The sequence below is a fragment of the Gracilinanus agilis genome, chromosome 2, assembly GCF_016433145.1.
Source record: "Gracilinanus agilis isolate LMUSP501 chromosome 2, AgileGrace, whole genome shotgun sequence".
Classification (NCBI taxonomy): Eukaryota; Metazoa; Chordata; class Mammalia; order Didelphimorphia; family Didelphidae; genus Gracilinanus; species Gracilinanus agilis.
The window spans coordinates 654,238,193-654,261,426 of record NC_058131.1 but is presented as its reverse complement, the minus strand read 5'-3'; the positions used below and the strand labels follow the sequence as shown (position 1 = coordinate 654,261,426).

At 36.7% G+C, this 23,234-nt stretch overlaps 1 protein-coding gene across 1 annotated transcript in view; it reads right to left on the bottom strand.

The window, feature by feature from the left end:
- Positions 1 to 2,038: 2,038 nt before the first annotated feature.
- The window catches only part of PTPN20 (protein tyrosine phosphatase non-receptor type 20), a 47,959-nt gene continuing 26,763 nt past the window's right edge, over positions 2,039 to 23,234 (bottom strand). Inside the window, exons 4-9 of the mRNA XM_044662706.1 lie at positions 20,734 to 20,882; positions 19,838 to 19,928; positions 17,067 to 17,398; positions 9,190 to 9,405; positions 3,512 to 3,574; positions 2,039 to 2,119 (exon numbers count right to left, since the gene is read on the bottom strand). Coding sequence (XP_044518641.1) covers positions 2,039 to 2,119; positions 3,512 to 3,574; positions 9,190 to 9,405; positions 17,067 to 17,398; positions 19,838 to 19,928; positions 20,734 to 20,882 — 932 coding nt within the window. The remainder of the gene's footprint in view (positions 2,120 to 3,511; positions 3,575 to 9,189; positions 9,406 to 17,066; positions 17,399 to 19,837; positions 19,929 to 20,733; positions 20,883 to 23,234) is intronic.

Below are 23,234 nucleotides of genomic sequence, written 5' to 3'. Positions count from 1 at the left end.
TGTCTAAAAAAGCACCATATCCAAACGAACCATGAGATGCTCCCATGGGTGTCAATGGGAGTTCCATAGTCTTAACTTTAGGGTGGAATTTGAGACACTATTTGTGAGAGTATTTCGATTAGTAAAACTTTTTTTTTTTCATTTAGAATTCCATTCATGAGAACAAAACGAAATGAATGTAGTTGATATTTCCAAAGTTGCTACTTTAATTTCCCTGGAAAATTGAAAATTTGTCCAGCTGTAAAAATAGGATGCCGAAGCTAAGGAATGAATATGCTGAAAAGAACACCAAGCATCTATTACAGAAGTTGGCTTCAAAAGAAAAATCCTGGGTCCAACTAAATAAAAGCACTTTTGTACAACATATAGCACATTTCCATTTGAACAGTCCTATACAAAAAGTGTGTCATACAGAACATATAGCACAATTATTTTACAAAAAATAGAGGACTATTAAATACATTGAATAAATATCTAAAGCTAAAGACTTCTACTGACTACTACTTAACAGAACAAGATAAATGAAATTATAAATTTGATTTAACATAAAATTGTAAAGCACACACATACATGGTATAATGCCCAGCAGAAAAAAAATTATCTATAAACCATCCATTTTTATCAGCAAATTCAAGTGTACATTCAGTTAAGAAAAGCAATTAAGCCTCTTAAGAACCCAGGATCTACAACTGTGACTTCAAGCATTTCCCCCGTGTGTTTCATAAGTCACCCTGATCGCTAATCAATAACACTTGAATGTACAGAATTTTATCAATTCTTTTTAATTGATGATAGTATACAGTGTGGAACTGAAAGTCCTTTACATAATATCACTGTTATTCTTTATCAATTCACAAGTTCTTATCTAAGCTGATTATAATAGTAGTTACATCCTTCAAAAGCAAGTTCGCAAGTCTTTCTTTTCAGAAATCCAAATCAATTTTTTCCCCTGGGAAAACAGACAACTAATTGAAACTTCTATGTTTTTCAGGAGAGGGGAAAAAAGAAGGGAAGAAATGAACGATTATAAATCCCAGAGAGAAAAAGAAAATCTATAGCTTAAAAGATCTTGTGGACAATTCAGAATTATGGAATGATATTTTTAAATAAAAATTATTGGTCAGCTAAAGGGCAAGGAATAAGAAGCCAAAATTTTCTTTTTGATACTAGCACAAGAGGCTGAGTAATACTCAAAGTGTTAGGGTGGTAACGGGAAAGAACTCAAGTTGGGCAGTAGTTACTTTTTGACTTTAACAGAAAATATCCATTTCAGTCTTGGATTGTTCTTTTCAGTGTGCTAATGTAGGAGGAGAAAACTCTGATCACCCTCTGCTGTATTTTTCCTACATCCTCTTGCTCCTTATGTATATGTAACTGCCTCAAAAATTCCATATTCCCCATGAAATCTCAGCAAGCTCTCAGAGGGGTACAGAAGAAAACTAGAAATGTATCCCACCTTGTTTAGATACAGTAAATCCATCCTAATTAGGTCTTTTGTAGACTGGGTTATTCAAAGAACCAGCTGGAAATACCAACTCTTTAGTCAAATAACAGGAGCAAGATTCTCTTTGAAGTACCTGCAAGGGATAATTGCTGTTGTCCTGCAGTTTATTGGCCTTAAATTCTCCTCAAAACATGTATATAATAATGGTCTGAAAACCTAGTGATCTTTAACTGCCCTTCCTGAATAAAATCTTACCAAAAATGTTTAAGACTCTTTATTGTTCCCCATCATCCTCTCAGCTACATAGCTAATACACAGTAACTTTCTGTAATGATTATCCCATTGAGATAAGGGTGGCATTGTCCTAATATTAAAAGCAACCACTAAGTATGAGGCAATATCTTTCTTTTGAAGCATTATTTCATCCCCAACCTTAATTGTACTGCCTTCAGAGATTCTTCAGATACCAAGGTACTTGAGTATACTAACAAAAATATGTTATTATATCTGTAGGCTAGCAAATATCCATTTGGAGGAGGAGACAGGCACCAAACCGCTTGATCACTTTCAGTTGCAATGCAAGAACAACCATTCTTATTCCAAGGATCCATGTGTAGAGGTTTGGATTTTTCGTAGAACATGAATCACAATTTCATAACAAAATTGATACTGCTCCTAAATGTCCATGAAAACAAGAGTAAAAATATCAGTTTTCCACCTTTAATAAGTAAAAATATCAAGTATTTGGAAGGGCACATGAATTTTTTTTGGTTTCATCAATAATACCATAAAGTTGGCAGATAGACCATATTTGTCCAAATTCTCTACAAACTGTATGTCTTGGGGGGGTGGGGGAACCACTAAGATGATTAATAATAATGATGAATAATTAATAATAATAATGAACAGAAAGTAAATACACATCGGTTGAGGTTGATTTGATCCTTAGATCATAAAAGATCGACTTTGCAGAAAGGAGTTTGATAAATGGTTGTTGGTTGGCCTGTTGATTGATTTATTTCAGCACAGACTACTAGAGAGAGGTAGACTAAGGTGATATCTCACAGTTCTTCCAAACCCTAGAATTTTAAGAATAAATCTCCCCCCATTGCCCACCCTTACCAATCTTCCACCTATGAGACAATACACCGAAGTACAAGGGTTTTAAAAAAAAAAGAATAAATCTCCATTGGGAATCTGAAATAGTGAGCTAACATTAAATATGAAAGCAATCCTCTTTCTCTTTCCTTAAATTATTTAGTTGTTTCAAATAAAAATGGTTTGGGAAAGAAGGAGTGAAATGGATAATTGCCTTTCCTCCTTCTTTCATTTATAAAGATATGATTTCTCCACTGAAGTTATACTCCAATGTCTCCTTGCATTATGGAGGTCTGCAAAGGCAATACTATGAAACAAAGCAGAAAACATGCTGAAAACTGGAGAAGCCAGTAATGATCTAAAATCTGAGAACCTATTTAGCCAATTAGCTTCAAGGAGGAACATTACTGGAAGGCTGTCTCCTCATGAGAGTATTTTGACCATAGAGTTTCTTTAAACTGTCTTTTCTATGGAGGGGTTAGGATCTGCACAATATGACAAATACACATCAGTTTGTATCTGCCCAGTAGAGCATAAGCTCCTTGAGGGCAGGGACTATTTCATTTTTGTCTTTATATGCCTAGCATCACAAATAGTGCACACAGTGAATGCTTCATAAATGTTTATTGATCTGAATTTTGATATATTGAAGAAAAATCTGTGGTAACAAGGCAACTCCTGAAAAACCAACTCTTAACAAAGTCTGCCCAGGAAATTCGCAGGGAAATGAGCAATCATAAAGACAATTTTGTTTTCTAATGAGCCGTGCTTTCTGTCTCCAGGTGTCATGAATAAGTACTGCCCTTCTCTGACTAAAGTCAGACCAACATTCCTTTTGTAATATGGCAGCAGCCTTTATATTTTGATGATACAAATACTCTACCAGTCCAAAAGATTCCTCTCCCAACATTCATCAAAATGACTTCTTAGTTTTGTGACTCAGGCCCCATCTCTGTAGTTAGAGCTTACCTTGGTCTGAATCATACCGCAACGTTGATCTCTCATTTGGGTCACGATAGCCTTGATATCAAACTGTGAGAAGATGAAATTGATTGGACATTAACAAAGTTGAAGGGAAAAACTATGGACCTAACATTCTAATCGGGCAAAGAGAAAATATCATGCTATGGATACCTCTTCTGGATGAAGACCACATAGACTAATAAAAGAAAATTCTTATTTTCAGGGGTAACAAAACATGCCACACTTGAGACTAACAATCATTTCCAAAGAAAGAGTGAAGATTTTGGTTATCCAAAATGCAATCCATCAAGAAAAATCAGAATTTTAGTTAAGAAATTTCTATCTATAATCACAAGATTTGGGAAAGCATGAAACATAAATAACTCTTTAAAAAAGTAAAAGAAAGCTTTTTTGAAAATAAGATATTCATCTGAATTCACATCTTAACCTCCAGACGTGCAAGCCAGTTAATCATGAAGCATTCATTGTTCAATAAGGCATCAGAAAAATTTAAAAAACAGTGTGTGTGTGTGTGTGTGTGTGTGTGTGTGTGTGTGTGTGTGTGTAAAACTCTGCAGTTTGGAACAGTGCAGATGAACTCATAGAAATAATCTTTTAAATAAGGGTTAAATTATGGGATTAGCCCACAAAATCTTCTTACTCCAATAACATAGCTGAAAGTCAGCATGATGTAGTGAATAGAGGTCTGTCATTAGAATCCAGAGGACTTCAGTTCAAGCCTCAACTTTGACACATAATGGCCATGAGAGGATAGGTAGGCCACTTAATCTCTCATTGTTCCCCTGGCAAGTCTCTAAAGCTATCAACAACAGAGCAGGGATTCTTCTGCCTCTGTAGGCACTTCCCTCATGTCAGGGTTCCCTATGTCAGTGAAATCACATATGTGGACAAAAACAAAAACAAACAACAAAAATAATTGCAGTTCCAAGTCTATTTGAACCCCAATTCTTATTATGTGGAGTACAAAGAAGTATTCCCCTCTAAGAAAAATGGAAATTGGTCTCAAGTGCTAGAAGAACTTAAAAAGGTATTCAAAAATCAAATAAGTCAGATCAAAGAAAAATAGGAAGAAAAATGGGGAAAAGGAATGAAACTAATGCAAAAAAAGAAAAAAATCTTAAAAAGCAAAATTGGTCAACTGGAAAAAGAGGCACAAAAATCCAATGAAAAAAGAATTTTCTAAAAAACAGAATTGAGCTCCTGGAAGAAGAAGCACAAAAATCCAATGAAGAAAAGTTCCATGAAATCTAGAATAGATCAAATGGAAAAGGAAGATCAAAAGGTCATGGAAGAAATCCATCCTTTAAAAATTAGAATTGGGCAAATAGAAGCTAATGGCTTCAAGAGACATCAAGAAACAATAAAACAAAATCAAAAGAATAAAAAAATAGAAGAAAGTGTGAAATATCTCATTAAAAATTGAAAGTGACCCAAAGTGGGAACATCTAGGTAGCACAATGGATAATCAGGCCTAGAATCAAAAAGACCTGCCTCAAAGACTTCTTTGGGTGACCCTGTACAAGTCACTCCATTCCACTTGCCTGTCCCTTGCAGCTCTTCTATCTTAGACTTGATACTAAGACCAAAGGTAAGGATTAAAAGAAGAAGAAGAAAGTGGTCCAAGGGCATTGGAAAGATACATGGCATGTGCGAGCTTTCTGCAGTGTGTTACCAACAATTACATGACCAAGAGAAGTTGCATAAAAGAGATCACCTAAAAATATAGTTACAGAAAAAGAGGTTGATAGGTTGTGTAGCATCAGGGGATCTCAGAAGACATATAACTGAATCATAGATTTGGAACTCATAATAATCTGAGGGTAATGAAATCTAACCCCTTCATTTTAAGGATAAGAGAACAGAAGACCAAGAAACTTAAAGGACTTGTTCAAGGTCACACTGTCCCAACAGAATGAGATCCAAACCTGGATCCTTGGGCTACAAATACAAGACTCGTTCCACAAAACTTTACCACCTCCCTAGCAAGATTTGGTAAGTGACCTCATTATCACACTATTATCTATGAAATAGTAAAAGAACTAGAGGCATGTGCCTCCAGGACTTTCAATAGTCTATAGAGAATTTGTCGAAGCATATCAACACCAACTATCCAACCACTGGGCAAAAATAAATCAAGAGGTTATGATATGTTTCATGGAAGGAGTACCCTCACCTGTTGACTCATAGATTGCTGTCAAGGCATCAACAACTAATTCATCAAATTTTTGTCTGCTATCTACTATGGGTGACACAATATGATAGGAATTTGGAAAGATGCAAAAATAATCTCTCTTAGGGGCCTCATGTGGTAGTTTCTATATTATTGGGAATCTATTGGGAATAGATTGGATGACTAAGGCCCCCTCCAACTCTGGAAGCCTATGATTTGCAGACACAAATAAAAAAACTGTGTCATAACAAGTGAGGCAGCAGGTGATCCATGTGGATGAATGCTTTCTTTCACAGCACATCAAAGTGTTCACTTACACATTATATTAGCATAACCAACTTGTTCTTTCCCACAAAATCAAAAAGGAGTGAAGAACTCCAAAGAAACAAACAGAAACATTTCTGCTGAAGCAGTCATTCTATTTCTCACTGCCTCATCAACAGCCCTATTTGACTACTTGGGTTTAGATGGTAAGTAAATCTGTAGCTTTTAAGCTTTTTCTGCATCATGCAGAAACAGGAAAGAAAAGATTCTCTTCCCACTATCAATCCCAAGGGCATTCTATTCCCCCCTACAGAGCTACAGAGATGGAGCATCTGGATGAGTTGTTGTTGATGTCTGTTTTTTAAAGTCACCCATAAATGTTAAGTGTAAAGCCTGAAATACATAAGATCTACCAGGGTTAGATTACCTCTCTCCCCTAGGGTTGTTTAAACCCAATGTACCACTAAGTAGAATATCTGGGATGATGGGCTCAGGCACTTGCTATATTGTGATTTTAGGGTTTGGTTTGGTTTGGTTTTGTCTTGTTTCCGTTTAGTCCAGCAGCCATTCCTTGGTCTCTTATTTCTGAGATCCAAAGTCTTTACATGGGAAGCTATAGCTTTAAAAAACACCCCTGAGTTACTGATTAGGAGGAGGATAAACTCTTCAAGCTAAATTTGTGGGGTACTGTCATTGGTGTTTTGAAGTCAGCTCACTATAGCTTTGAAATAGCTTTCAAAGGCTGATTGTTTAATTTTCAGCATGAGCATTTATACCTCAAAAATGGAAAAATATTATGAATCAGGGATTGAGTTATTGTTTTATTATCTAGACTTGAAGTGATTGAGAAAATGAAAATTCAATTTTAAAATGAATTAGGTGTACTTTTGTTTTTTATCAGAGGTTACTAAACATTTACCAGTACATTCTTAGTTGTGATTATACCTCCTTCTACCTCTAACTACAGCTTTCCCTTCCTGCTTTCCCTTCTTCTTAACTTTCCTTATCCCATCTGAGACACCATACTACCATTCTATTCACCATGTTTGCCACCTTACCTTCTTTCTTCCTAACTCTTCACGTTCAATTGCCAAGTCTTTTCAGTCCTACCTCCATAGTGTACCTTACATCCATCCATCCATCCAACCATCCATCCATCCATCTATCCATCCTTCTCTCCACCCACTCACCAGTCTTATCAAATCATCACCTCTCATAAAATAGCCTTCAGTCTTCTAATCTACCTAATCATCTCATGCCTCCAGTATCCTCTCTGTTCCATCCATCCTTCATGTAGTCATAGTGATATTCCTAATACAAGCATCATCTACATAAACTTTCCTGCCTTCCTCTTTCCAACTACTAGTACCCTCCTCCTGAAAATTACTTTATATATATATATTCACATTTAACTTTCTAGTTACATATTTCCTTTAAAAAATCTACTCTTGTATACAGAGACTGATATACTATGGTACAATTGAACATAATGGTCTTCTCTACTAGCAGCAAAGCAATGATCCAGAACATTGCTGAGGGACTTATGAGAAAGAAAACTCTCCACATTCAGAGGAAGAACTGTGGGAGTAGAAACACAAAAGAAAAACAACTGCTTGAACACATGGGTTGATGGGGATATTATTGGGGATGTATATGCTAAACAATCAACCTAGTGCAACTATCAATAATATGGAAATAGGTCTTGATAAATGATACATGTAAAACCTAGTGGAATTGCATGTTGGCTATGGGGGGGAGGGCTGGAGAGAGGAAAAGAACATGAATCATGTAACCATGGGAAAATATTCTAAATAAAAAAACATAACAAACTAAAAAAAATCTACTCTCCTTAGAGGTTAGAAACTATTTCCTTTTTTCCCTTTAAATAATCAGCTCTTCACATACAATGTGCATTTAATAAATACTTACTAAATGACTTAACTCAAGTAATAAAAATATGTTACTGTTTTAACATTTATATAGCACCTACTATTTACCAGGCACTATGCTAAGTGCTTTACAAATATTATCTTATTTGATCCTTATAACAACCTAAGGATGTAGGTGTTACTCTTGTATTCATTGAGGGAACCAAAGCAAACAGAGATTTAAGGGATTTGTCTAGGGTCATTCAACTAGTAAATATCTGAGGCAAGATTTCAACAGCAGTCTCTTTGACTCCAAACACAGCACTCTTATCTAATACACCACTCCTTAAGCGGAACCCTCTGCAAGCGTTTGACATTGTTCAGAATCCCAAACCATTGAAGAGTACCTAAGACAAGACACTCAGACCTGAGCTTTATCCCTCTCCTTTGCCTTTTCTCTCTGTGGTCTTATACACTGGACGTTAGCCATGGTATAGTATTCTTGGTCTAGTTCACAGTTCTTGCCAAAGGCCATGGGTTCAGGTAATATCATGGGATCTGAAGTAGAGATCAAAGATTCCTGATATCCAGTATGGCCATCTTAAATGATAAGAAATTAAATCATGGCAGAAGAAAAATAGCAAAGAGAGAAAAAGAGTTGTGATAGCTGGGTACAGTCAGGATCCTCTAGGATGACAGTACACCCAAATCATAACTACAAATCTTTTCACTGAGGTCAAATAGCACAAAATATGCCCCCAGGTGAATAGAAGGGAATATCAGATGGTTGGGGGCCATCATGCAAAGGGTGAGGAAGAGGAAAAAATAGAACAAAGGAGCACATTCCAGCTCACTATCTGCTGATACCCCATTTAAGTAACTCTTCATGTCAAGTGCTAAACTCTGATATTCCTGTCCTACTGAAGGAATGCAATTATTGTCAGTTTCCTGTAAATTCAGCATCTTAAAACAAAGCCCCAGATGTCCACCCTAGTTAAAGTTATGTTGATCTGTACTTTGCTACGCAATACAGTGGGATCATAATTTAAGTAGATTTCCCAAGATATAATATTCATATCACCAACATTATTTTAGAAAACCCCCTGAAAACCTCTGGGTGTCAAATATAACTTTTATAAGAAAGGATCATCACTTTAAGGTTGGAAATGACCTGAAATATCATCCAGTAAACTCTTCCAAATTAGAGAGGTTCCAAAGCCACTTGTAATATGGTCACATAGATAATAAGTGGCAGAGCATGGATTTCAATCCAGGACTTTGATTCCAAAACACATCAACACTCTTCCACTGCACTGGCTTTATCATATAGATGGAGGGGTGGGGTGGAGAGCAGTACTTACCTCTAAGTCTTTTTCAAGGGCGTGAAGCACAACATCCATACACAGGAGGACCCCAGTTCTCCCTATACCTGCACTGCAGTGGGCGATGATGGGTCCCGTCTCATGGATCTTCTTCATGTAGCGGACATAACTTACAAAGGCTTCATAGGATGTGGGGATGCCATGGTCTGGCCAGTTCATAAATTGTATCTGATGCACAAAGTGAACAGATCCTGTCTGCAAGAGAAATACCATCATTATCGCTTAGATTAGGGATCTCAATTCATTCCCTTTGTACCTTCACAAAGCACCTTTGTACCAGTTACTTTATTGTGAGGATCACTTGATGAAGTAGTTGGGGCAGTTAATATTAGTCAATAGACATTTATTAATCAATGAACACATGCCAGGCACTATGCTAGGGACACAAAGAAAAAGCAGAAGATAGTCCTTGGGGCAGTCAGGTTGCTCAGTGGATAGAGTGCCAGGCAGGTCTAGAGTCAGAAGGAATCTGCCCAGCTGTGTGACCTTGAGCAAGCCATTTAACTCTATTTACCTTGTACCTATCTTTCGGTCTTAGATAATAAGATACTAAGATAATAAGTAAAGGTTTTTTAATAGTCATTGCTTTCAAAAAGCTCACAGCCTAATGGGAGAGACAACATGTAAAGTATATACAAATGAGATATAAAAAGGTTAAATTTAAGCGATCAACAATAGGGAGATCGACTCAAACTTCTAGAAAATAACAGAATTTGAGAGTCGGAATAAACATCAGGGACCATCTACTCCAAACCATAGATGAAGAAATCCCCACTAAAATATACACAATGAGTGGTCACCTAGCCCTCTGCTTGAAGACCTTTAAGACAGGTAAACCAAGGCTTCTCCAGGCATCCCCACTACTATATACAAGCCTAGTTTTCATGTAATTAATATCAGGTCTTAGTTTGCCTAGTTGTAACTTCCACTGAAAGTTTCTTTTTTTCTCTCTGAGGCCAAATAATCCCTCTTCCATATGACAGTCCTAGGGATGAAGGAAAGGAGAGGATAAGAACAAGATAACATCTAAGTTCCTTTCCAGTCTTAAAATAGCGACCCAAGGATCATATGAAATAAGAAAAAGTCTTGCATGCCAGCATTGATTTTTGGATATTAAGTCCCTTTCCTATGAAATACTGATACCTGCACTTCACATCTATCAAATTGACTAACATGACAGCAAAGGAAAGTAATAAATGTTGGAGGGGATGTGGCAAAATTGGGACATTAATACATTGCTGGTGGAGTTGTGAATTGATCCAACCATTCTAGATGACAATTTGAAACTATGCCCAAAGGGCTTTAAAAGGTTGTCTGCCCTTTGATCCAGCCATACCACTGCTGGTTTTGTACTCCAAAGAGATCATAGGGAAAAAAGACTTGTACAAAATTATTTATAGCCATGCTCTTTGTAGTAGCAAAAATTGGAAAATGAGGGGATGCCCTTTGATTGGGGAATGGCTGAACAAATTGTGGTATCTGTTAGTGATGGAATACTTTTGTGCTCAAAAGAATAATGAACTGGAGGAATTCCATGTGAACTGGAATGAACTCCAGGAATTGATGCCGAGTGAAAGGAGCAGAATTAGGAGAACCTTATACACAGGCATTGATGCCCTGTGGAACAATCCAATGTAACAGACTTCTCTACTAGCAGCAATGCAATGATCCAGTACAATTCTGAGGGATTTATGAGAAAGAACACTATCCACTTTCACAGGAAGAACTCTGGGATCAGAAACAGAAGAAAAACAACTGTTTGATCATATGGGTCAGTGGGGAATATGATTGAGGATGTAGATGCTAAACGATTACCCTACTGCAAATATCAATAATATGGAAATAGGTCTTGATCAGTGACACATATAAAACCCAGTGGAATTGCTCATCAGCTATGGGAGGGAAAGAACATGAATCATGTAAGCATGGGAAAATATTTTAAGTTAATTAAATAAAGTTTAAAAAATCTGGTACCTGCAGATGATTCTCTTTTCCTTCCTTAATTTCCTTCCTTAACTTCCTAACTTTTCTTCCTTCTTTCATATACTTTCTGCCACTACCTCATTTCCTTCATTCCTGTTTTACATGAAAAAGTAGCCATACTCCGATTTCAAAGCTGACCCTTCTGTTTGTTAAAATGATCCCCAATCCATCTCATCCCCTCCAAAAACTTGCTCCCCATGTCAGTCCCATTCTTCCACTTATTTTCAATCTCTCCCTCTCTATTTGTTCATTTATTTCTACCTACAAACATCCCTACATCTCCTTTATCCTCAAAAAAACCCTAACTGCATCCTTCCGTCCCCCCTTAGTTGTCATCCTACATCTCTGCTGCCCTATTTGGCTAAACTCTTCCAAAAGCTAAGTGCTTTTTCTTTTCTCTTTCTCTCTTCTTAACTCCTCACAAAGTGACTTCCCACTTTGTCATTCCATTGAAACTACTCTCTCCAAAGTTGCCAAATCAAGTAACTTTTTTCAATCCTCATTCTTCTTGACCTCTCTCTAGCCTTTGACAGCATTTCTTTGATACTTGTTTTTTTCTAGTTTTTTGAGACATCACTCTTTCCTGGTTCTCCTCCTATATATCTAATTACTCTTTCTATATCTCTTTTTTCTGAGTCTTCCTCCAGATCATACCCTTTAACCCCAGGCACCCTCCCGTACCTTCTTCCTTTCTCCCTCTGTATTAATTCACTTGGGGATCTCAAATCCCATGGATTTAATTGCCATCTCTATGTTCATGATTCTTAAATCTTATCCACCCCTAATTTTCTGCTGAATTACAATCTTACATCTCCAACTGTCATTCTGACATCTCAAACTAAATGTTCAGTAGACATCTTAAATTCATTATGTCCAAAATAAACCTTATTGTCTAAGATAATGCTGTTACTTCAGTCCCTCAGGCTCCCAACTTAGAATTTATCCTGGACTCCTCACTATCTCTTAGCACAAACCCCTCCCACACACACACACACACATCTTAGCTGTTCTTTATGCCTATTGATTTTACCTTTGCAATATCTCTCAAATACACACTCTTCTCTCTTCTAACAGTGCTGCCCATCTAGTTCAGGTTCTCATCACCTCATGTCTGGACTATTGCAATAGCCTTCTGGTGGGTCTGCCTGCCTCAAGTCTTTTCTTACTTCACTCCATGAACTTATCAACCACTTAAGTGATTTACCTTAAGTACAAGTATGACCATGTCACACACCCCAACTTGATAAACCTCATTGGTTCCCTGTCTACTCTAGTAACAAATACAAAATGCTATTTGATACTCAAAGACCTTCATAAGCCAACCCCCTCCTCCTTTCCAGGCTCTTTACTGCTTCCTCCCCACCATGTTCTCTATGATCTATCAACCCTGGCCCCCTTGCTGTTCCATGAACAGTAGGCTTCATTTTTCAGTTATAGGCATTTTCTCTGGCTGTCTCCCATACCTAAAATGCTTCCCCCCTCATCTCCACCTAATGACTTCCCTAGTTTCCCTTTAATTCCTAACTAAAATCTCATTTAAAGTCTTCCTCAATGTTTTATAATTCCAGTGGCTTTCTTCCATTAATTATTTCCTATGTAATCTTATACATAGCTTAAATTGTAAATATTTAATTGAGTGCTGTCTCCCCCATTAGATTCTACCTTCTGTTAGGGCAGGGGCTGTCTTTTGTCTCTTTTTGTATCTCCTTGAGCTTAGCACAGTGTCTGACACAGAGTGCGTACTTAATATTTATTGATTGATACTGATTAATAGGTTTTCCTAAGTAGGGTCTAGAAAGGAGGTTTTGTGTTTGAAAACTAGGGAAATAGCACTTTTGGTCTAAGGCTATTACTCTTTTCTGGCTACAGCTATAGCAGTCTCTGCCTCTCTATCACCTTTTTTTCTTGGGCCCATCAATGTCTAGAAGTAAACATTCCATTCTGTTCTGGAATAACTACCCTCAGTAACTCAGGACTCTCAATCACTGCATCTCATCCTCTTCAAGTCTGCCTTGCTTTTTATCTCCTTCCTCTTCTCCTTAGGTTGGCTTTCTCTTTTCCAAATACACTTTGAATAAGTATCCTAGGAAATGAAGTCCCAGTCAGATGGCCTCATGCCTAGCAAATAGCATACTGGAAAGTATCTGGCCTGTTACTTGTCCATCTTCCAGGCGTTCAAATATATTCTTACATTCATTCTATCAACAAATGTATTCCTGAGACTCAAAAGGTTATGGATTGCCCAAATCCATAAAATCTAGTAACTCAGAACTCTCAATCACTGCATCTCATGCTCTTCAGGTTTACATTTCTTTTTATCTCCTTCCTCTTCTTCTCAAGTCAGCTTTCTCTTTTCCATGTGATGAAATATACTTTGAGTAAGTATCCTAGAAAACCAAGTCCCAGTTGGATGGCCTCATGCCTAGCAAATAGCATACTAGAAAGTATCTGGCCCCTGTTACTTGTCTATCTTCCAGGCGCTCAAATATATTCTTACATTCATTCTATCAACAAATGCTTTCCTGAGACTCAAAGATTATGGATTGCCAAAATCCATAAAAGCTACTAAGTGGCAAAGTTAGGTTTAGAATCCAGAGATTCTAATTCCTAATCTAATGCCGAAAAGGTATTCATTTCTAATGAAAATGAAGGAACCATGAAGCAGTGGGCCATATTGGAAAGAAGCTTAGGTCTTCAGCACTACCTATGTGTCTTGGTTAAGATGTATCCCCTTTGGGGATTCAGTCTCCCATTTGGTAAGAGAACCTTCAGGATTCCTTACCATAGTGAATATAAGAGCCTGTTATTCTAAATGGTAAAATAGACTGATATCTATTAAAATTTTATATAGAGAGAAAAGAGATCAGACCTATGTCCATTAGCATTGGGAAATCTGCATGATGAAATGCCCTCCTTAAATGCCAGTCAGCACCTTCTATGCAACTTAGTCTTAGAGAGTTGACTAGAGAATTTAGAGGTTAAACGATTTGCCTGGGGTCACATCACTAGAATGTGTGGGAAGCAAGACTAGAACTCAGGCCTTCCTGACTTAAAGGTCGGTGCTCTATCCCCTCTATCATAATATCTTTTAAATTTTATGAGTATATTTAATTTCCTCAATTCTCCTTCTCAATCCATTATCAAAACTCATCCATACCTCATTATTGTCAAGATTTTCTAATGAAACAGATAGTAAAGTAGCTTAAGAACCCTTCCATTTAAACATGGATATATAAAAGTATCCTGTGTTCAGCTGTTTATAACAATCTTCAACTTGGACTCATTGGATAATGTTCAAAAGTAATTCCACCAATCAGAACCATCACTAAATAATGCATTTTATAAATCCACTTAATAAGGGTATCCACAGTCATACAAGGAACAGATAGAGTGTTAATGCACTAAAGCGTACCATTTTTTGCCTTATTTCCTTTATGAGTTTTTTCTCATAAGTGGCATGTGTGTTCTTTCACAATGCAATGAAAATGGAAATCTATATTGCATGACATACACATATAACCTATATCATATTACCTGCCATCTCAAGGAGTGGGGAAGAGAAGTAGGGAAGGAGAAAACATGGATCGCAAAATGTCAGAAAATGATTATTAAAAATTGTATCTACCTATAATCCAGAAAAGAAAAATATAATAAAAAAATTTTAAAGACAAATACTCTTTGTTTTTCATTTTGCTATTTAAAAATTGGATATGTTATCTTAATTAATGGAGGTGTCCCTTTGACCTGCTATCCTAAAAGAAAATACTAAGTTGAAATAACAACCATAACCACAATATTAATAATAATATTAATCATTGAAATTTATATAGCACCCTAAGGTTTACAAAGTGATTTGTATATATAATTCCATCCTGTCTTAACTACAACCCTTCATGAGGTGATGTAATTATTGGCTTGGTAGAGTAGAGAGAGCTCTGAACTTGGGATCAGGAGTTCCTAGAGTCAAATACCACCTCAGAAACTCTAACCTCAGTTATATGATCATGGGGAAGTCACTTTTGCCAGTCTGTGTCCCAGTTTTCTCAGCTACAAAATAAGTACCGCTTCAGTACCAACCTTGCAGGGTTGTTGTCAGAAGGAACAGATGAGATCATATATTCAAAGCACTTTGAAAAACTGAAAATCTGACATAGGTTCTAATTTTCATCACTATTATGCTCATTCTGCAGATGAGATGACCAACAACAAAAGGATTAGAGAAGGTTTTATTAGCCCAGGGAACATGGTTTCAATCCAGAACTTTTCTCCAAGTTTCATATTCTATCCCCTCTCAAATGGATAAGATTGGAGCCAGCCAGACTTGGCTCCTCCTCTGGAAGGATGTACCTGAGAGAGAGCAGACAGAAGAGCAGACCTGGCAGGAGGAATGGATCCTGATGAAGCAGGAACTCTCTAACTTGCTCCAAGAGAATCCCTGGACCTGACCATCTGGACAGACCACACACCATGTTAACAGTTGTCAGCGCCACCTTGAAGGACATAAGAATCCTAAGAAGCTAGAGGTGGGGAAAAAAGTCTCCAGATGGACCAGACAGGCCCTGTTGAAATTTTCTGTCACCTGGAACACAAATTTCTACCATTGCCACGAACCTCAAGTTGTGCTGGGTATCTTGTTACATCATAAGAGTCTGAAAAACTGCTGGTTTATGAAGGAGTCCAGGCTGCCCAAGAGGCACTGCTCACCTACAATGAATCAACCACACAGTGCAGGCTGCCATGTTCCTGGACTTTCTTTGACAGACTCTAAAGCTACCTGAGACCTCAGCCTTCCCAGCACAATATCCTTTGTATTAACATTTTGTATAAAAGTTGATTAAAATTTTTTTAAATGTTCTCTACCCACTTAATAAACTAAAATGGTTCCCTATTTTCCCTAGGATAAGCTCTGCTATTTAGTTGGGGTTTTTTTTTAATCCTTCACAACATGGCCCCAGTTAGTTTTTTCAGTCTAGTTATACAATACTTTCCTTTCTGGACTCTGCATTTCGGGTCTTCTCTCTTCTTCTCACACAAAGTACTCCACCTCCTGCACAGATTGCCAGCTACACATTTCACCAACTCCATTTCATAGCATTTACCACTTCCTTCTGGACTGCACTCAAGTATCTTTATGCCAAATATTGGTACCCTCCCTCTCTACTTGTATTGCTTTTGTATTTATTCCATTTGTTTGTTTGTTAGGTCGTTTCAGAAATATCCAACTCCAAATATCTTTTTGGGGGTTTCTTGGCAAAGATACTGGAGGGTTTGGCCATATATTTCTCCAACTCATTTTACAGATGAAGAAATTGAGGCAAATAGGATTAAATGTCTTGCCCAGAATCACACAGTGGTTCTAGGAAGATTGTAGGAAGAATCTGAGGCCAGATTTGAAGGAAGAACATGAGTCTTCTTGTCTTCAGACTCAGTAGTCTATCAATTGTTCCACCTAGCTAAATAATAATATATGAATATTTCATAAATACATAAAATATGCATACAACATAAACTTATCAATGCATAGACTAATGCCAATAGAAGATGTGCTCACTGAGAACAGAGATTTTAATTTCTTGTCTTTGTATCTTCAGGACTTACCTTAGAATCTAGCAAATATTGGGACTTAGTAATTGCTTGTCAGTTAATGATCACGTTGATTCATCTTAAATCTAGGTTTCCATGACACTGTGGCATGGGGTTTGGGAGGGTCATAGAATCAGTTAGAAAATAGAAGCCTTATTTTTTTAATCCAATTATCTATTAATCTCCAAATCCCCAAACTTCAAATGTGGATGTGTTTACTAATAAGCAGAAGTATATATTGACTATTCTTAGAGGTAGTTTGATGTATGTCTGTATGTGTAGTGACTCACCTTGTTAACAATTTTAAACATTCGAATTATAAAAGCCTCCAGAATCTGGGAATTCTCCAATTCAATAATAAAGTGTTGAAGATCTAATGGCTTATTCAGAGAAATAGGCCAATAAGGGTGACATTTGATGATTCCATCCTCCATCTCTTTGGTTATCATGGCAATGACATTAGACTTATTTTCCCAAACCATTTGCCAAAAGTCTTCCATGGTTCCTGGTAGGGGTGCTTGGGTTGCAATGTAGAAGTATTCTTCTCCTGAATTCGATATTCGGATATAATTTGCATTGATATAATCCTGGGTTTGTCCAATTGAAACCCGTGTTCTATCATCTTTTCCACACAGAAACAGAAAAATATAGAATCCAAATTTCTAATAAGTATTTGTCTTTTAAATATAATTTTTCTATTGTCATCAAAAACTTTATACATTAAAGTGCTAATTGATTTTAAGTATATTAATGTTCCAGAAATCTAAGAATTTTTTTCTATAGACCTGTAGAAGACTATACTGTATTCTGGTCTAATTAATTCAGTGAACAAATTCTCAAACTAATGAATAAAAAGATGCCAAATTTGCAAACTTTAATTTTAAAAAAGGAGAGGCAAGTATCAGCTTAGTTTATCTAAGCTTATCAGCTTAGAAATTCAACTGCCTACAGATTTAGAATTAGACTAGATCCATCAGTTATAAAGCATCCTTTATGTACCCAGTACTTTAATAGGCACTGATAATTTCTTCAAGTTACTTCTAAACCAGTTATGTAGTAAAAAGGTAAAGCTAAACCAGTTATGTAGTAAAAAGGTAAAGCTCTCTATTGTCCAATTGAAAAATGGTCAAAAGATTTAAAGATTTTCTTCAAGAGAAGAAATCCAAGCTATCAGTGAATGGCCAAATGAAAAATTCTCTAAAGCACTAAATAGAGAAAATGCTTAATAAAACAACACTGAGGTACCACCTCATACTGATCATTGACAAATCAAAATTGGAAAAGTTGACAAAAAAAGAAATTTACAAATTCTGGAGAAACTTTTGGAAAATGTACATGTATGCATTATTGGTTGAGCTATGAACTTGTCTAGCTACTATGGAAAGAAATTCAGAATTATGCCTGACAAAATATTAAATTATGCAAACTGTTGGACCCAGGGATACTGCTACTAGGCCTACACCCCAAAAAAATCCAACAAGGAGGAAAGAGATACACTTTACCAAAATATTGCTAGCAGCTCTTTTTGTAGTAACAAAGAATTAGAAACTGAGTTGATGCCTATCAGGTGGGGAATAGACAAGTTTTGGCATATATATGTGATAAATACTTTTTACTGTAAAATAGGAAATAATGAAGGCGATAGTTCCAGAAAAAACCCAGAAAGATGTATATCAAATGATGTCAACTAAAGTAAGAAGAACCAGGGAATAATTTGTATGATAAAAGCAATATTATAAAGGCAAACAACTTCCAAAGATTTTGGAACTTTAACAAAAAAACTAAGCATAATAACAGACACTCAAGAGGAAATGCATTGCTTGTCATCTAATAGAGAGGTAATGAATTCAAAATACACATCAAGATTTGTTTTGTATGGGGTTTTATTGGACAGGCCAATATGGGTATTTTTTATGCTTGACTAATATACATGATTATTAGAGTGGTTTTTGTTTTTCTGGTTTTCTCAATTGATGATAAGGGTGCATGTGTGCAAAGAGGGGTCTGAAAATAAAACTTAATTAAGAACAAAAGAAACATGATGAAGTGTATACAGTTTTAATGTGATTTGTTTTGTCCAGGTCTGCAATTTCATAATTGAAAACTCCTGATATGGGAACTTACAGAGGATACTCCTTCCATTGATATAGATAAGCAACTTGCCAATAACTTAAGAGAGTAGCCTGGGGCAATGAAAGGTTAAGTAATTTGCCTTAGGTCATATGCATCACAAGGGATATTGAACCCAAATGGGACTTTCTGACTTTTAGGGCATCCCATTAATTATAAACCCAAATTTTCTCTTTTTAATGTGTTGGTGTAAAATTTCAATCTTCTTTTCATTATTTCTGATTAATCTTTAGTTTTCATTGCTTTCCCCCAGGTATATTTTTTCTCTTGCATGGCACTGGTTCTTCTTGAAGATTATTTCTTTGCATGAAGAAATAATTCAGCCTGGACTAAAGGAGTTCAGGTCCCCCCCCCCTACATTTCTTTACATTGTACCATTCTGAGGGTTCAATTATCATGACCCATTTGACTTTGGCATTTTTTGTCAGAAGCAATTTCCCCAGGGGCTAATTTGTACAAATAGGGACAGAAATTCCAAAGTAAGATGCTTTCCATGAGGAACTTTAATGGGATTGTTCATTGTATGGTATTCACTATAACTTAGTGGCACAGGAAGGAACTCAAGAATCAGTGTGGTAGAAAAACAAATAGCAATGGATTCAGGGCCTGGGTTCAAATGCCATCTCTAAAATTATGTGACCTTGGGTAGGTCATATTAATCACTGTTCAGTTTCTTTATCTCTAAAAGGAGTAGTATTGGACTCTTAAGTCTCTACCACTCTAGTTCAATGATCTAATGAAATCAGTCATCTGGTCTTGAAGGATATAATACTACTTTTATAATCAGTCAGTTCTACTAGGTAAAAGTGTATCACCAATGACTGAAGATGATTTCCAGGTTCCACTTCTAATCTCCTGGACTATAAAGTCCCTGGTTTTTTAGTCTTTCCAAAACTAAATTGAAAAAAATTATGAAAATTGATCTGCTTACATGGAATAATATCTCGATATCGGTTTTTGTCTCTGTTTTCTGGATTATTTCCCAAGATGCATTCATCATGTAGCTCTGTGTTGTCTAAAGTCTAAAAATAAAAAAGAACAAGAATGATGATTTCTCCCCTACAACAAAAGATTAACTTTTGACATAGGATTACTAATCCCTGTAACCCATTTTTGAAAAGTGAGAACCGTAAATTTATTCTACTAAGACATTCAGTCAGGGTGTGCTGGATTCAGCTCATATTGGCTCAGGATAACTGATTGTTAAATTTTCAGAGTGAGAATTTAAATCTGGGAAACAAGGAAATGCCACAAATCATGTCTTGCTTAATTTTTTTCTTGACTGTTTAGATGTAAGTGATGGAGAAAGTGTTAATAATGCAGATTAAACTAAAAAATTTGCCTACAAAAAGCCTACAAAATCTAAAAAGTCTTGCCTACATTTGAAGAGGGGACTCAGTTAAACATTTTCTAGCACATCCCTGAATATTCTCCATCTTTCATAATTCATTTAGTCTACTGTTAAACATTTACAGTGAATTTTAAAAATCATATATTTAGTAGCCTTAGTACTCTGTTCATAAGAGGACTGAAAAATGATAGGTTTCTATCAAGATGTCCATGGCCCAACAAGTCTTTATTTTCATAGGATAATCAAAAATAGTAATATTAAATTCTCTAAAACTATTCTTTTCATACACATAAAAATGATAGTAATAAACCAGTAAAGTAAGGTAGGCTTTTTTTTTAAACCCTGTATCCCTTACCATAGAAAGAATTACCAATTGAGAGGCCAAGAATTCAAGAAAGAATTATTGAAGTTACCTTCCATCTCAGATGTAAAGAACACATATGTGTATAAACTTTGAGTATCATTTGCACAATTACCAAAAATTCAATGAAGATTTCTTTTTGGTCTATCCGCTTTTCAATGTCTTCAATCAGATTTCTGACGGTTGACCTCAATACTGAACCAGATAGATTCGGCGTAATTTCAGATATTTCAACTAGTTCTTCCTCAGTAACAATTTTCTCACCTAAAAAAAGGAAATAATAACCCTATCCAATACTTGAAATTATAATTTCCCATTAAAATTTTACCTAAATTCTTTTTTTAAATATTGAAACACAAGCCAGAAAGCCTAAGATTATATTCATTTAATACAGTTCTTTAAGAACCATGTTTTTTTTCTAAAAGTAATATATTTGAGAAATTAAAGTTTATACTGTATGTGTTGCCTACGTTGCATCCTTATATATCTAATAACTTTGTTGATAATTGCAGCAGAGTTGTAACCAAGAATATTTTTACTTGAGGCAAAAAATGTTTGTTGAATTGTGGTTGCTTTTTTATTGGGGTGGGATAAGGATGTATAGTCTTATGATCAAAGAAGTGCTGCAGCTAGCTTGAACTAACTCAAGAAGCAATTGTTAAAATGGTCAAAAGATATGAATAAGGTTCCGGGTTAAGATGGCGGCAGAGTAAGAAGCAGCTCTTAACCTCTCCTGACCAAAACACACAAAACTCCTCAAGGGGACATAAAAACAAGTCCAGACGAACGGAGGAACCCCACAACAGGGCACAGCATGGAAGGTACGTGGAATCGAGACATTTCCAGGCTATAAAGGGCTCTCACTAAATCGCGGGCTGAGCAACCGCCCCACCCCCAACCCCTCCACAAACAAGATCTAGAGCTCTGAAGCCAGCTAAAAAGAAATAGAGCAAGTTTGGGGCACCCATCGAGTCATTGGCAGCTCCGGGGCCTGTTCCTGAGAGCAGCAAGATTTAGGACCCCATTAAGCCAAAGAAAGCAGGCGAAATCTGAGCGCGGGCGCAGGACGCTGGGCGCACAGCGCAGGCTGAGCAGAACGCAGGCACTGCGGAGGCGTGGGTGGAGGCAGACACAGCCAGGAACTAAAGCCTAAGTGGGGAACCTGTGCAGATGGGTATACGACTGTGGAAGCAGCGCCCTGAGACTTGTAAAGAAACCTCCGGCAGAGGACAGACACTGAGCGCGAGGATAAATCTGAGAAGCTGCTGGGGTAATGATGGCTACTCATCCTCAGGAAGTTCAGAAGAGAAAGAATAACAACAAGAAAAAGAAGTCTTTAACACTCGACAGCTTTTACACAGAGAAAATCCAGACAACCGAGCAAACAGAGGAGGAGAACAAACAAGCATCCGGACCCTCCTCAAATAAGGAAAACTCCTCACAAGCTATGGAAGAGTTCAAAACTGAGATTTTGAGGAAAATGGAAGAGATCTGGCAAGAAAATAACTGTTTTAAAAGGTAGAATCATGCAATTGGAAAGTGAGGCTCAGAAACCAAATGAACTGATAAGCAAATTGAACTCCAGAAATGACCAGATTGAAAAGGAATACCAGAAGATTATGGCCGAAAACCAGAAGATTATGGCCGAAAACCAGAAGATTATGGCCGAAAACCGAAAGATTATAGCCGAAAATCAATCCCTAAAGGCTAGAATTGAGCAAGTAGAAACTAATGATCTCTCAAGACAACAAGAACAAATAAAACAAAGCCAAAAGACTGAAAAAATAGAAGGAAACATGAAATATCTCAATGAGAGAGTGACAGACCAAGAAAACCGGTCTAGAAGAGACAATTTGAGAATAATCGGTCTTCCAGAAAAACCAGAAATTAATAGAAACCTGGACTCCATACTAACAGAAATAATTCAGCAAAATTGCCCTGAAGTCCTACAAGAGGGCAACATAGACATTGAAAGGATCCATAGAACACCCACTACATTCGATCAAGAAAGGAAAACACTAAGAAATATCATTGCAAAATTCAAGAGTTTCCAAGCAAAAGAAAAAATCTTACAAGAAGCCAGAAAGAAACAATTCAAATATCAAGGAGCACCAATCAGGATCACACAGGATCTGGCAGCCTCAACACTAAAAGACCGCAAGGCGTGGAATACAATATTCAGAAAGGCAAGAGAGCTGGGCCTGCAACCACGGATCAACTACCCATCAAAACTGACTATATATTTCCAGGGGAAAGTATGGGCATTCAACAAAATTGAAGAATTCCAGGTATTTGCACAGAAAAGACCAGGGCTAAATGGAAAGTTTGATATCCAACCACAAAAATCGAGAGAAACCTGAAAAGGTAAATAAGATACAGAGGGGAAAGAAAGAAAACTTATAATTTTTAAATCTGCCTTTTTAAGGGCCTCAGTGAGATCTAATTATCTGTATTCCTATGTAGAGAAATGTTACGTTTAATTCTCTGTAGTGAACTCTATTTACTATTATAATATTCACTATTATAGTAATCAGAAGAATAATTAGCAGGGTGAGGGTGGAACACTAAATAATCTAAGATGGCATGGGGGATGGGAAAGAGGGGGTGAATAGCAGG